At 27.9% G+C, this 13,762-nt stretch overlaps 1 protein-coding gene across 1 annotated transcript; it reads left to right on the top strand.

Annotated features, from left to right (window-relative positions):
• Positions 1 to 7,051: 7,051 nt before the first annotated feature.
• Positions 7,052 to 9,232, top strand: LOC107640483 (metalloendoproteinase 2-MMP-like). The gene is made up of 2 exons (XM_021123481.2): positions 7,052 to 7,600; positions 8,795 to 9,232. The coding sequence occupies exons 1-2, from the start codon at positions 7,168 to 7,170 to the stop codon at positions 9,205 to 9,207; spliced, it is 846 nt and encodes a 281-aa protein (XP_020979140.1). The 5' UTR covers positions 7,052 to 7,167; the 3' UTR covers positions 9,208 to 9,232.
• The last annotated feature ends 4,530 nt before the right edge of the window (positions 9,233 to 13,762 follow it).

Consider the following 13,762-nt stretch of genomic DNA (forward strand, 5'->3'; position numbering starts at 1 on the left):
AAATTTTAGTTTTACACTTTTAACTATTTTATATTTTTTATTTATGCAATACCGATTTTATCGGTTTAACTAATAATTAATCGGTTAAACCAAATAAATAGTGAACCAGTAATTTTATTGGTTCGATTCTTACAACTATGATTCAACCCATTCTACTGATCGATTTATCGGATTATGGTTTACGGTTGACTGACTTCGGAATACGAATTTCAATTTACAGATTCGGATTCAACATTCACATCCCATCCTCCATGGTTCAGGGTTCAGGGTTTAGGGTTCACGGTTCAGCGTACATTATTACGATGTCCTTTTACTAAAAGAGATAAATACATCAAATGCGATTTACGATTCCGAGTATAGTTTTTACAGAATTTGGTTCTCTGGCTCCCAGACCATGGTTCACCGTTTTCACGGTTGCGAGTTTCTGGGTTCGGCTTGCGAGGTTCAGGTTCTAGAATTAATATTGATGTGTACTATTCCAAAAAGGAATAACCAAATCAACTGACTTTTTACGGTTCAGGATTTGTCTTTTAGAAATTTGTCTATATCGTTTCGTCTCTCAAGGGTATACGAATTGTGTTTTATGGATTAGGGTTACGATTTTCGTTCTTTGGGTCTTCCAAGTTTGGAGTTCAAGGCTCATGGTTCATGTTTCTTGGCTCAAGTTCAGGGTTCAGCTTTTACGCTTTCGTGTTTATGGTTATAATGTTACGGATTAGTATGACGATTTAGTTTCAACACAATGAATTAACAACTTGTTTGTATTATTCATGAATCTCATAATCATTTTGTCTCGTCCTTGCTTCTTCCACTATTTTATAACTTCCACTCAGAATATACTGAAGAGCAACTGTTTTCTTATTTACATCGTACGCATCAACAATTCTATTTTCACATCAAAGGCGTACCCACATGTACTCTAACCAGAGTAACTTTTTCTTTTGCCTTCTTTTAATTAATAGTAAAACTTAAAAAGAAAAAATAAGACACCAGAATACAACACATTTGACTAAAGATTTTGCATTCAGTAATTATAGTGCCAACTAATGATGAATACCGAAAAATTTAGACTCCAAAACAAAAGTAGTATATAAAAATATTAAAATAATTTGTATTTCTAAATCTTAAACCCCAAATTCTAACCTCTATTTTATAAATTTTGAATCCCAAAATTTAAACCTTAAATTCTAAAATATATTACCTTCAAAAGAGTTTTTCTTTGCAATTTTTTGACAATATAAATTGGTCATACTTCTATTATTAATACAACAGTATCTAATCACATATTAAATATTAGTTAAATCACATTTATTATATTAAATTAATAATATTTTTTTGCCTCATATATATATATATATATATTTGGTCCATTTGGGTCATAAGCTCTTCAATTATATATTCTTCATAGAGCATATTTTTTTCTGCCCATAAAATCGAATACATCACCCAAGGCCTTCAATTGATTACTTTTTTGTTCTCGGGCCCATTCATTGCAAAGGCAAAGGCATGCAATGATCCAACTATCTATTTGGATATTGTCCCAAAAAAAAAATTAAAACCAAACAGAGCCATCCACCATTCCAGCGTAGGAAGCTCGGCTCTGTGGTGGGTTCTGCACAAATCTTAGCTTTCTCTACACAATTCTACGCTGCTCTCACTATCATGGCTCATGAACACGTGTTGTTATTGTCTTTTTCTAATAAAAATATCTGTAAATCTTTATACACTTGCATTGATACATTATAATTACCCTTTTTATTAATATTATTAGTTAATATTTTATTTTTATATTATTAAAATTTAGTATTAAAATATTTTTGTTAATCAAATATTGAGAGAGAGATCGCGCGCGCTATGTAGGCAGTAGGCACTGAGGCACGTATGTAGCTTGAGGCTCCTTTTGTAAAGGATACCTGTGATCCAGCGGTAAAAAACTTTAAGGACGGCAAAACTTAAAAATATTTTTTAATGGTCAGAGATAAAAATATTAACGAAAAAAAAGGTTAGAGATTTATTTATTTTTTTTTCAAAATTTTATATAGTCGTGCAATTAGATTTATTTTATAAAAAATATTTTTTTATTATTATTACATTATATAATTAAATATATGTGTAAAATTATTTTACATTGATAATTATCAAAATTAAATTCTTAATTTTTAACCAAAATACGGGTCATAGTTTGGTAAGTACTAAGTAGTACTGATATTATAAATTTATATTATATTATACTATTAATTCGAAATTAAAATTGTTACGAATTGAGATCGAAAATCAAATATGCAGATTGATGAGAAATTATTGTATACGCATAAATTTTTTTTATCAAAAATATTATTTAATTTATATACTAAAATTAATTATTAAAATCAGTTATTATATATATATATATATATTATTGGATTCATTTTAAATATATATTTTACATTAATGACTAATTATAATGATTGATTTTAATGTATAATTAATCTTTTTATTTTTTAATTGACATTATTATAATTAAATAATATAAATAAACAACTAAGTTTTACATGTATCTGATTTTGGACATCGGCGTGTTTTTAGTAGAAAAATTATTTTAAGAGGTACTATTCTTGTCATATAAATGAACAATTAAATTAAATATAGGTAATGTCAAATATAATATATTTTCTTAATATATTTCCATCCATCATTCTAGAAATTAAAATTTTAATCCATGAAATATTTAACGTTATTTTTATTTAATTTTTAAAAATTCAATTGAGAAACATACACTAATTAAAAAGAAGGCCACTGTATTAGAAAATTAGAGAGGTGAGTATAATAATTACGTTTAGTCTAAAACCCTTGAAAAAATGAGTTGGTTAAACAAGGTTCAGTGGCAGAGTTTGAAATTTTTTTTGGAGAGGCTAAAGTTTTTTCTAATACAAGATATATAATAATAATAAAACAAAATTAAAATTTGATTAAGAATATTTGTTAACTTTATTTTTCATTCAATTAATACATTAAAAAATAATTTTTTAATTCTTATAAAGGAATATATAAGTTATTATTTTATGTTATTTTAAAAAAAGCTACATTAATAAATTAATAGACCAATTTTTTTTAAAAAATTATTTTTAAATTCTTTTAAAAACTAAGAAAAGCAAAGATGGATATAAAATTATACTTGTTGAGAATCGTTTAAAATGAGATTTGAACCCAAAATCTAGAAAAAAAAATTAAGTTTAGTAAGATAGCCAAATCAACCATAAAATCTATGGAGTATCACATGTATAACTAATTTTTTAAACATTCATGGCTCCCCATTGCCAACAATAAGATAGTAAGATCCACAAATGACAGGTTATTTTTGGATGAAAATATTTCTCAATAAGGCCTTTGTTTTTTGTTCTTAAACTTAACATATGTTGTTGTAACTTAGCATTATCAATTTTACCAAATGTTTTTAGATTATCTTTCTATTTTTATATTCACAATATTATTATCACTTCTAAATTTTAAATACTAAATTCTAAATTTTAATTGAAAATCTAAAATTTTTCAAAAAATAAAAATTGATAATATATAATTTTATAGCAATGCTAGGTAATTAATTTTTTTAGTAAATATCAACCAATTTTTTAAATATTATTTTATTTATCTTAAATTTTAGATTTAAAATCATAAATTTTTAATTTTAAATTTTAAATTATAATACTAGATATTAAAGTTGGCTAATTTTAACTAAACTTTTAATCATAAACCTGAAATCTTTGAGAAAATAAAATTTGATAAATAATTTTAGCATTAAAAAAGATTGACTAATGTTATTCTAACATCATTTCTCAATAAAACATTAGTTCCTATACATTTTATTTTAAGAATATGTCCAAATTAAAGCTAGCCTAACATATCTGATTCTGATATCTTCAACATAGGCGTGCTAGGTTAATAATGACCAAGTCCCCCATAAGTCAATGCGCGCTCAACCCTCATCTCTCTCACTCTCACGTTTATTTTTCTAAGTATTGGTATAATTTTGGGTATGTCTAAAACGAGCTCAACAATTATGTGCTTATTGAATGAGCCACACTTATATAGGCCATTAAATCTTATTAGATGAAAATCAAAGACTAATATAAAAGAAGAGCATTGATGGACTCTAATAAATATAGAATATTCTAGTACATAAATAAATACTTTAAATGGCAATACTTTAATACACAATACTTTAAACGGCAACAGAATCTTTTATTCTTAAATAATTAAATATAAAATATATAAATATAAAATATATGAGTATTTTTTATTTAATAAAATTAATTATTATGCAACACTTTTTTATAATATTAAAATAATATTTTAAACTGTAACATAAAAATATAAAATCATTAAAATTTTATTTTATATTACTTGATAAATAATTAGATTATTATATTCAAAATTTAGTAACTAACTACTTTTATTAAAGATATTATTATATAATAGAATTTTAGATAAAAATATTTTTAAAAAATAATTTATTAAAAATATTATATATAATACATAAAAATATTAATTTTTTTATTTTTTAAATTTTTTTAAAAAATAGAATAAATAATATAATTTTAAATACATACTTAAATAAAAAAGTTAATATTTTCATGTATTATATATAACGTTTTAAATAAATTTTACTTTTACAAATATTTTGATAAAAAATTATATTATATAATAATATATTTAATAAAATAATTAGTTAATAAATTTTAAATATAATAAACAAATTATTGTTAAATAATATAAAATAAACTTTATTTATTTTATATTTTTATGTTGTCGTTTAAAAAATTATTTTAATATTATAAAAAATTTTGTATAATAATTAATCTTAATGAATAAAAAAATTTATATTTTTTATATTTATTTATTTTATATTTTTTAGAACAAAAAATTTCTATCTTTATATAATAAAATATGTGATATATATATATATATATATATATATATATATATATATATATATATATATATATATATATATATATATATATGGGGCGGTAAAACGGGTCGAATCCTTCGGACCGACCTGCCAAACTCGCTAAAAAAGGTGGGTCAGGTTAGATTTTGAAATCTGTCAAATTAAAAAAATTTGCCAAATTATGTATATATGTTCCAATTATGTGACTTTATTTATTTTATTTTATAATTTCGTATATATATTTAAATTATGTGACTTATTTTTTAAAATAAAGATGGTTCTATTGATAAATATTATTTTGAACAATTTTATTGAAGTTAAAAATTTTTAAAAAGATAGTAAAAAATTATATTATAATTTTAACTTTTTTTTGTATTTAATTGTTTAATTATTATTTTTTTGTTAATTTTAATTAATTTTATTTAAAAAAAAATAAAGTCAAACGGTTAGCATTTTGTACCCACTTTAGTTGGCAGGGCGAGCTAGCCCGTGCCGCTTATGGTGCGGGCCTAGGCGAGGTGGGCGGGTTGGGGCGGGCCGACCCGCATTGCCACCCCTAATATATACTATCTAGTAATTTTTTTATATATTAAATAATTATAATCATATAATAACATTGAAATCAAAAAACATATTAAATCTCTTACGGTATAACTATTTAAAATATCATTTTAATATAATTTTTTAATATTATAAAAAAATTTTGCATAAAAATTTTGCGAGTTTGGCGATTTTTTTAATTTGACAGGTTTCAAATCCTAGTCCGACCCGCCTTTTTTAGCGAGTTCGGCGGGTCGGTCCGATGAACTCGACCCATTTTACCACCCCTAATATATATATTAAGAAGATTGTCACATATTTTATTATATAAAGGTAGAAACTTTTTGTTCTAAAAAGTATAAATTAAATAAATACAAAAAATATAATTTTTTTTTATTCATTAAGATTAATTATTATGCAAAATAATTTTTTTATAATATTAAAATGATATTTTAAACTATAATATAAAAATATAAAATAATTAAAATTTATTTTATATTACTTGACAAATATATTTTAAAATTTATTTTAAAATATTTTTATGAAAAATTATATTATATAATAATATCTTTAATAAACGTAGTTTGTTAATAAAATTTAAATATAATAATTTAATTATTTGTCAAGTAATATAAAATAAAATTTTAATTATTTTATATTTTTATGTTAGTTATAGTTTAAAATATTATTTTAATATTATAAAAAATTTTGTATAATAATTAATTTTAATAAATAAAAAAACTCATATATTTTATATTTAATTATTTAAGAATAAAAGATTCTGTTGTCGTTTAAAGTATTATGTATTAAAGTATTGCTATTTAAAGCATTTATTTATGTATTAGGATATTCTATATTTATTAGAGTCTATCAATGCTCTTCTTTTATATTAGCCTTTTATTTTCATCTAATAAGATCTAATGACTTATATAAATGTGGCTCATTCAATAAGCACATAATTGTTGAGCTCGTTTTAGACATACCCTATAATTTTGGTGTAATATTTAATTATTGAATTTTATAATATTTTTTAAAATTGTGAAAGTATGACAATACGCTTTTTCTGTATTGATAATACGTTTTTTTTTTGTATTGTAAAATTTATAATACAAAGAGAGTGTATTGTCAAGATAAAAAAAGCGCGTATTATCCTATTCCTACAATTTTAAAAAGGAAAAATATAGGGAGTCAATGAAATATTTGTACAATGTGTACAATGGAGATTTAGGGATTAGAGATATAACCATTAGTGTTATCTTTTCCCATCAGCGATATCAGAGCTCTAGATTCAAAAGATCAAGAGTTCGATTCTTGGTGAACTCCAAAATCAGCTTAAACTTTTATGATAAGTAATTTTTTTAAAAAAATACCATAAAATCTAATAAGAGGAAGTATGGGTGGGATAAGTAGTTTCATGACATAGTATCAGAGTTCGATCCTTAGTTTATATTGGGCCAAATAAAAAGCTAATTGTACACATTGTACAAATATTCTATTACCTCCCTATCAGGACTCATCTAATAATTGAATATTACACCAAAATTTTTTTAGTATACAAAAAAATTAACCCCACTCTCACTCTCAGTCTCATCTCAACCTCAGTCTTTCCACCGTCCCTCTTTTTATTTTCTCTTTATATAAGGTGCTCAAAACTCCTCGATTCTCAGTTTCAAACCACAAAAATATAAAATAGAGTCAATATGAAGAGACATCTTCTGACATTGTTATTCTTCTTTCTCCTTCTTGACCCATCTCTTTCACTAATGCAGCTATCTGGCGCTGAAATGTTCGGCGGCGACGTCGTGGAATTTGTCAAGCAACTCAAGCAAATTTTTCCAGATGTGGCACGCGATACTGGACCCAACATTTTGACAACAATTTGGGGCTATATAACACAGCCATGTGCTTCGCCGAAGAGTAATATCCCAGGCCTCCATTATGTAAAACAGTATCTCAACTACTACGGTTACTTACAAGATTCATACGGCAGTAGTTTCACAGATGAAATGGATCAGAACACCGTTTCCGCCATCAAACAATATCAAAAATTCTTCCGTCTCCACGACACCACCGGAAACCTCAACCAAGAGACTCTAGATCTGATTTCGCGGTTCCGCTGCGGTGTCCCGGACGGTAACCTCTTCTACTCTCTCTCTCCCCTACCAACCGTGTGTCGTGGCCTATAGAAAAAAACTGGTACTCTAACCGCCACAATCATCTCACCTACGGTTTTTACTCTCAGAGTGTGTGTGGTTGGAGAAATTATAAATAATTCATAGGAATTTTAAGATGGGAATATGATATTTCTATGTTTGGTTCAAAGTTTGAAAAACTATTCTTAAGTAAGTTTGATTTCAGGGAATTAAAATACCATCATTTCAATTCCTACCTTTTTCTTGGATATCTTTAATTTCCATAGAAATGGAATCTTTATAACAATGTAATACTTGAATCACACACTCTCAGTTCCCAGATGACATCGTCACCGTGTTTAGAGACTCATTCAAGCAGTAGTGGTCATACGCTATAACGGAGGACCTAAGCCTAACATTCAAAGAGACAAGGTACCAAAGGTGTTTTAAATAAAATAAAACCTTGATTAAACTCAAATAAAAACATGCCAAAACTAATTATACAACATTTTCTTTACCTATAACTAACTAGAGAAAATTTCACTGTTGGGATACTAAAATGATATTTTTTTTATTTATAAAATATATAATTTTTTTTATGTTTTTAAAATATTTTTTATTTTATTTTAAATTTTTTATTAACTAATATCAACCTTATTTTTGTTTAAAGAAATAAATTATTTTGTATAAAAGTATTCTTTAATAAAAATTTTATTTTTTCTTTGATTAAATTTTGTGATTAAATTTTAATAACTAAAAAATTATTGAACGGTATTTTAGTAGAAAAATAATCTAATCATTAAAAAATTTTTAAAAGATATTTTAGTAAAGAAAAATTTAATCACTAAAAAATAATTTGTTAAAATATATTTTGATAAATAAAATTTAATCACTAAAAATAAATTTTTTGTTAAAAAGATACTTTTATAAAAAGTAATTTATTTTTCTTACACGTAAGTTAACATAAATTTTAAAATGGGTTATAGAAATTTTTTTTAAGTTATAAGAAAAAATATATATAAAAGTTATAACAGAAAAAAATGTATATTTTATAAATAAAAAAAAATATTATTTCAGAAATTTTCAGAAGAGAAGAGGAGAATTTTCTCAAACTAATATATTAGTAGTTTTGATTATAAGTATTTTATATTGTATGTATTTCTTAATTGTTTGTGTATCAGTTACGTCGATGCAGATATCATGGTTGGACTCCAAAACTTCAACGACAAGATGGTGGTAGGGGTAAGCCTTATAGAACTTAGTGTGTCTAACAATGATGTTGGGTACATGCTTTTGGATGCTAATAACAAGAACTGGGCCCTTCCAAATGTGGGGTCATTGGGAACTGGTGGAATTGACTTGGGTGCTGTGGCCATGCACCAGATAGGGCATCTTATTGGGCTTTCACACTCCGGTGACAGTGAATCGGTTATGTATCCGTATATTTTGCCTGGAAACCGGAGGAAGGTGCAGCTCTCAAACGATGATATACAGCAGATCAAGCAACTTTCTTCCGCTAATGGAAATGGAAATGGAGTTGGGTCCAGTCATTGGGGATTGATTACCACATTCCTACTTGGATTTCCATGCTTGTTCCTCTTGTACTAGCTCTCTTAACCGCTACGTGTGACTCTGATTGTGTGAATGTTTTTTTAAGTTTTAGCTTTTTATTTATCGGAAAGTCATTACCTCTTTACCGTCTTGCCACATTTTTATTAGTTAATTGATTCAAAAAATGGTTTTATTAATATTTTTTACATTTTAAAATTTAACAATATCTGATGCGTAAAGTTTTTTTAATAAACAACAAAATAAATAGAATAAAAGAATAATTTTTCTCACGGTAATCATTTTGAATTATTTCTAGAATAAACTACTAAAATCATTCCTGATTTTCTACGAAGCACGGACATTTTACTGAGTTGTTGTGTCCGCGTGTCGGACAAATTTTGGACATGACACTCGTTCGACACGTGTGTCTGCTGTGTCCAAACCGTGTCTTAATAAAAAATAAAAATATTCTTCACTGGACACATTTGGACATACCTAAATACCATCACGTGTCAGCGTGTCCAATCTTATTCTTAACATATATTCTTAAAATAAATTTAGATATAGTATATATTTATTACTTATTAGAACAAAAAATATTTTAAATACTTGATATAATTAAAATAAGATATTAAAAATAATTAAAAAATTAATTTATATTTTAGTATTTAATAAAATATCAAAATACCATTATGATTTATCTAAAAAATACTTTATATTTTATATGTATGCATGTCCCCGTGTCTTCTAAGATTTTAAAATTCGCGTGTCAGCGTGTCTTGTGTCGTGTCGTGTCCCGTGTCGATGTCATAGCTGATTTTTGAAACACTGACAACCATATATTCTATTTTTGATAACGATAAAAATATAGTCAAAATATTGTAAAGCACAATAAAAATAATAAAAAAATATTTTTTTATAAATAGTAAACGATTATTTTATTTGATAAATTTTTTATATATTTGATTTAAAATTTTAAGAATATTTTTATAATTAACAAAGATGAAGACTGTTTTGGTCCCTAAGATTGAGCGTAAAAATCGAAACCGTCCCTCATCTAATTTTTGATTTAGAATCGTCCTTAACGTTTATTTTCGTATTAAAATCATCCTTTTTATTTTTTTGGACAAAAATACCCTCACCACTACCAACATAATTACTTCCTCCACCACCACCACCACCAACACCACCGCCACAACCTCCACCAACACCACCACCAACACCAACACCACCACCAACACCACCAGCACTACCACCAACGCCGCCGCCGTCCCCCTCTCCCTCCCCGCCTCCCCTTCCCCCCACCCCCACCCCCACCCCGCGTCCCCTCCCCCTCCCCCTCCCAGTTTTCCCTTCCCCGCACCCCCACCCCCACCCCGCGTCAGCCCCCCTCCCCGTCTTCCCTTCCCAGCACCCCCACCCCCACCCCGCGTCACCTCCCCCTCCCCCCACCCCTCACCTCCACCTCCACCTCCACCTCCACCTCCACCAGAGAAGCAGAAACAGAAAGCAAAAAATCAACAAATCCAACACAAATTTAACACAAGAAGAAACAGAAAGCAACAAATCAACAAATTCAACACACAGTCAAATTGACAAATTCAAGCAGAAAGAAGCAGATGCAGAAGGTGAATGGCGGCGGCGGCTGGGTGGTTCCTTTCCCCCACCCCCAACGCGGTGGCAGGAGCATGCATGAACGACGACGTCTTTCTCTGGTCGTGGTTCCGGCGGCGGCTCGTGGGCGGACCGGCGATGGTGGCGACAACGGTTCCTTTTCTCCCACCCCAACGCGTTTCCTTTCTCCCCCCACCCCAACGCGTTTCCTTTGCCCCCTCCCCCAAAACGTGTTTTTTTTTTTTTTAAATTTTATTTTTTTATTAAAATAGGGGTAGTTTAGGAATTAACTTAAAAATTTTATTAAAAAGGACGATTTTAATACAAAAAAAACGTTAATGACGATTTTAATTCGAAAATTACAAGAGGGACGATTTCGATTCTGGACCAAAACTTTAGGGGCCAAAACCATACTTACCCCTTTCATTAACTTATTAAAAATGGAGGACGATTTTGATAATTTATCTTATTTCTTAAAACATGCCCAAATGCGGAGCTCAGCTGATATAATTGAACTGATTCGGTTACATTCAACTCATCAAATTTAATAACTAATAGAGAAATTCTCCAAGCGTTTTTTTATACAAGTCTTTACAAGTCATTTATATTAACGCGCTTCGAACCGTACTGCACATTTTCACTGCACCTTCTTCTTCTTCTTGCTGCACGTTCTTCTTCCTCTTCCTCTTCCTCTTCTTCTTCTTTTCTTTCGTTTCTTGCCTTCTCTTTCTCCTTCTTCATTTACGTGCTTTTCTCTCTGTTTTCTTTCTTCGTTATTTTCGATTTCCATTATTTTTTGACATCAAGTTCTGAAATCGTTTTTGAAGAAGAAGAAGCAGCAGAAGATGAGGAGGAGAAAGAGAAAGAGTTTTGAATTATGCATAAGGTGTACTTCAACGAATTTTGGGTGTATTTCTTAAATCCTTTGGGTGTAGTTTTGTAATCCTTTGGGTGTATTTCTGTAATCTTTTGGGTGTATTTCTATAATCGTTTGGGTGTATTTCTGTAATTCTTTGGGTGTATTTCTGTAATTGTTTGGGTGTATTTCTGAAGTTTCATTATCTTCAAATTTGGCAAGAAACTCGTTTTCATGGAGGAAGAAGAAGAATAGTCGTTCATAATTCATGGTGAGTAGTGCGCTTTGGAAACAGGAAGTGGTTGAATAACGTGCGTTTATTTACTCTTGAATGTGGAAGTGTAATGCGTGTATTTTGTTGGACTTGTACCAACTTGTAAGACTTGTAAGCCAAAAAAACTTGTACGTGTAGCAGCCCTCTAACTAATAATATGTAAGTATAGGATAAAAAAAGGGAATACTTGAAAAAGTCAATTCTCATTGTTACACTTGTACAGAGGTAAGAAACAAAGAATATTTTAAAAATAAAAAATTAATTTAAAATAATTTAAAATTATTTTATTTTATTTTTTTAATTATTACTGTTTTATTTTATAATTTAATCATTGTTAAAATAATTAAATAATATTAAATATAATAAATATATAATTATAAATACAACATTTATAAAATTATCAATGTTAAATTAAATAAATTTTTGTCTACCAGTAAAATATACGTGTTGAAGTTAGAGTAGGAGTTATATAGTCATTCTTATAAGAAGAAAATTACGAATGTTAAATAAATAAATACATAAAAGTTAATATTATTTTTTATCTATTTATTTTATAATTTGCTTGAAAGGAACGCTTTTAATTTTAAAAAATAGAGAGGTATAAAATATATATTGAATTTGTATACATGAGAAGTGGGATTTTTAAATAAATAAAATAAATATAAAAATTATGTATTTAAATGCATTTAGAAAAAATTACATTTTTCTCTTTACTACTTCTCTCAAGGTATCTAGATTGCTTAAGAGATACGTTTATATTTAGTTTAAAAGACGTATGTCATTAGCATTAAAAACGAGATACATTTAAAATAAGGGTTAATAATTAAATTAGTTCTTAAAGAATAAGATACTTTTAAATTTATTTTTAGAATATTTTTTAAATTAAATTGGTCTTTTAAAAATTATGAATTAATCATATTTGTCTTTCAATTATTTTACTCATAATTTTCGTCAACAATTAATGATGTGAAATATTAACTGATAGTTTACATGACGAGTTAAGCCTTAAAGTAGTCTTTGAAGTTGTACTCGAACCTCAAATTAATCCCTAAAGTTAATAATTACTCAAATTTATCTTCGAAATTGCACTCTGAGATTCATAGTAGTTCCTTAAGCATTTTCCGTTCATCGGAACCTTAAAACGACGTCGTTTTGAATGAAAAAAAAAAAAAACATAGCGTATAACCTCTAATTCAAAAAAAAGAAAAAAAAAAAAAAGAAAGAAGCCTAGCATAGAACTCCACATGCCCCCCACCCAATTCCCAATTCCCAATTCCCAATCCCTTCCCCATCCCCATTCCCAAACCATTTCCCTCCCTCAACCTTTCTCTTCCTCTTCTTCATCCCCAACCCGTCCTCTTTTCCTCCTCCAACCTTTTTCCTTCCTTTTCTGCTTCTCCAACCTGACACCCTTCTCCTTCCTCTTCCTCTTCTACTTCTCCAATTTGAGATCATTTTCTTTCCCCTTCTCCTTTCTAATCTGATGCCCTCCTCCTTCCCAACCATACTCTCACACTCACAAGAACTCTCCTCAACCTTTATTGCCACTGCCTCTCGTCGGCCTCCGTTTCGCTGCCGCCGTTGCTCGCCAACCTCCATCTCTGCTTGGTCTGCCTCTTCTCTCCTCTGACACGGTTCTCTCTCTCAGCCATGGTATTTTTTTTCTTTAATTTTTTTAGTTATTCAATCATTATTCTTTAATGTTTTGGGTGATTGTTGCTGCTAATCCTGTTTTAATATAATAACAATGGTTAATTTTAGTTATTTTCTATTCTGTAATTATTACTGATTTTTTTATTGTTGCTATTTTTTGTGCTTGTTGTTATTTAGGTTGATTGCTACTTGCTATTTAAATTGATTGATTTTTT

Source organism: Arachis ipaensis, chromosome B5, assembly GCF_059453495.1.
Source record: "Arachis ipaensis isolate K30076 ecotype BB chromosome B5, ASM5945349v1, whole genome shotgun sequence".
NCBI classification, from domain to species: domain Eukaryota; kingdom Viridiplantae; phylum Streptophyta; class Magnoliopsida; order Fabales; family Fabaceae; genus Arachis; species Arachis ipaensis.

Bases quoted from the DNA above. Each gene is read 5' to 3' on its own strand.
- LOC107640483 (XM_021123481.2), top strand. From the start codon at position 7,168: ATGAAGAGACATCTTCTGACATTGTTATTCTTCTTTCTCCTTCTTGAC. The intron at 7,601-8,794 runs GTAACCTCTTCT...ACGTCGATGCAG, and splicing joins CCGCTGCGGTGTCCCGGACG to ATATCATGGTTGGACTCCAA.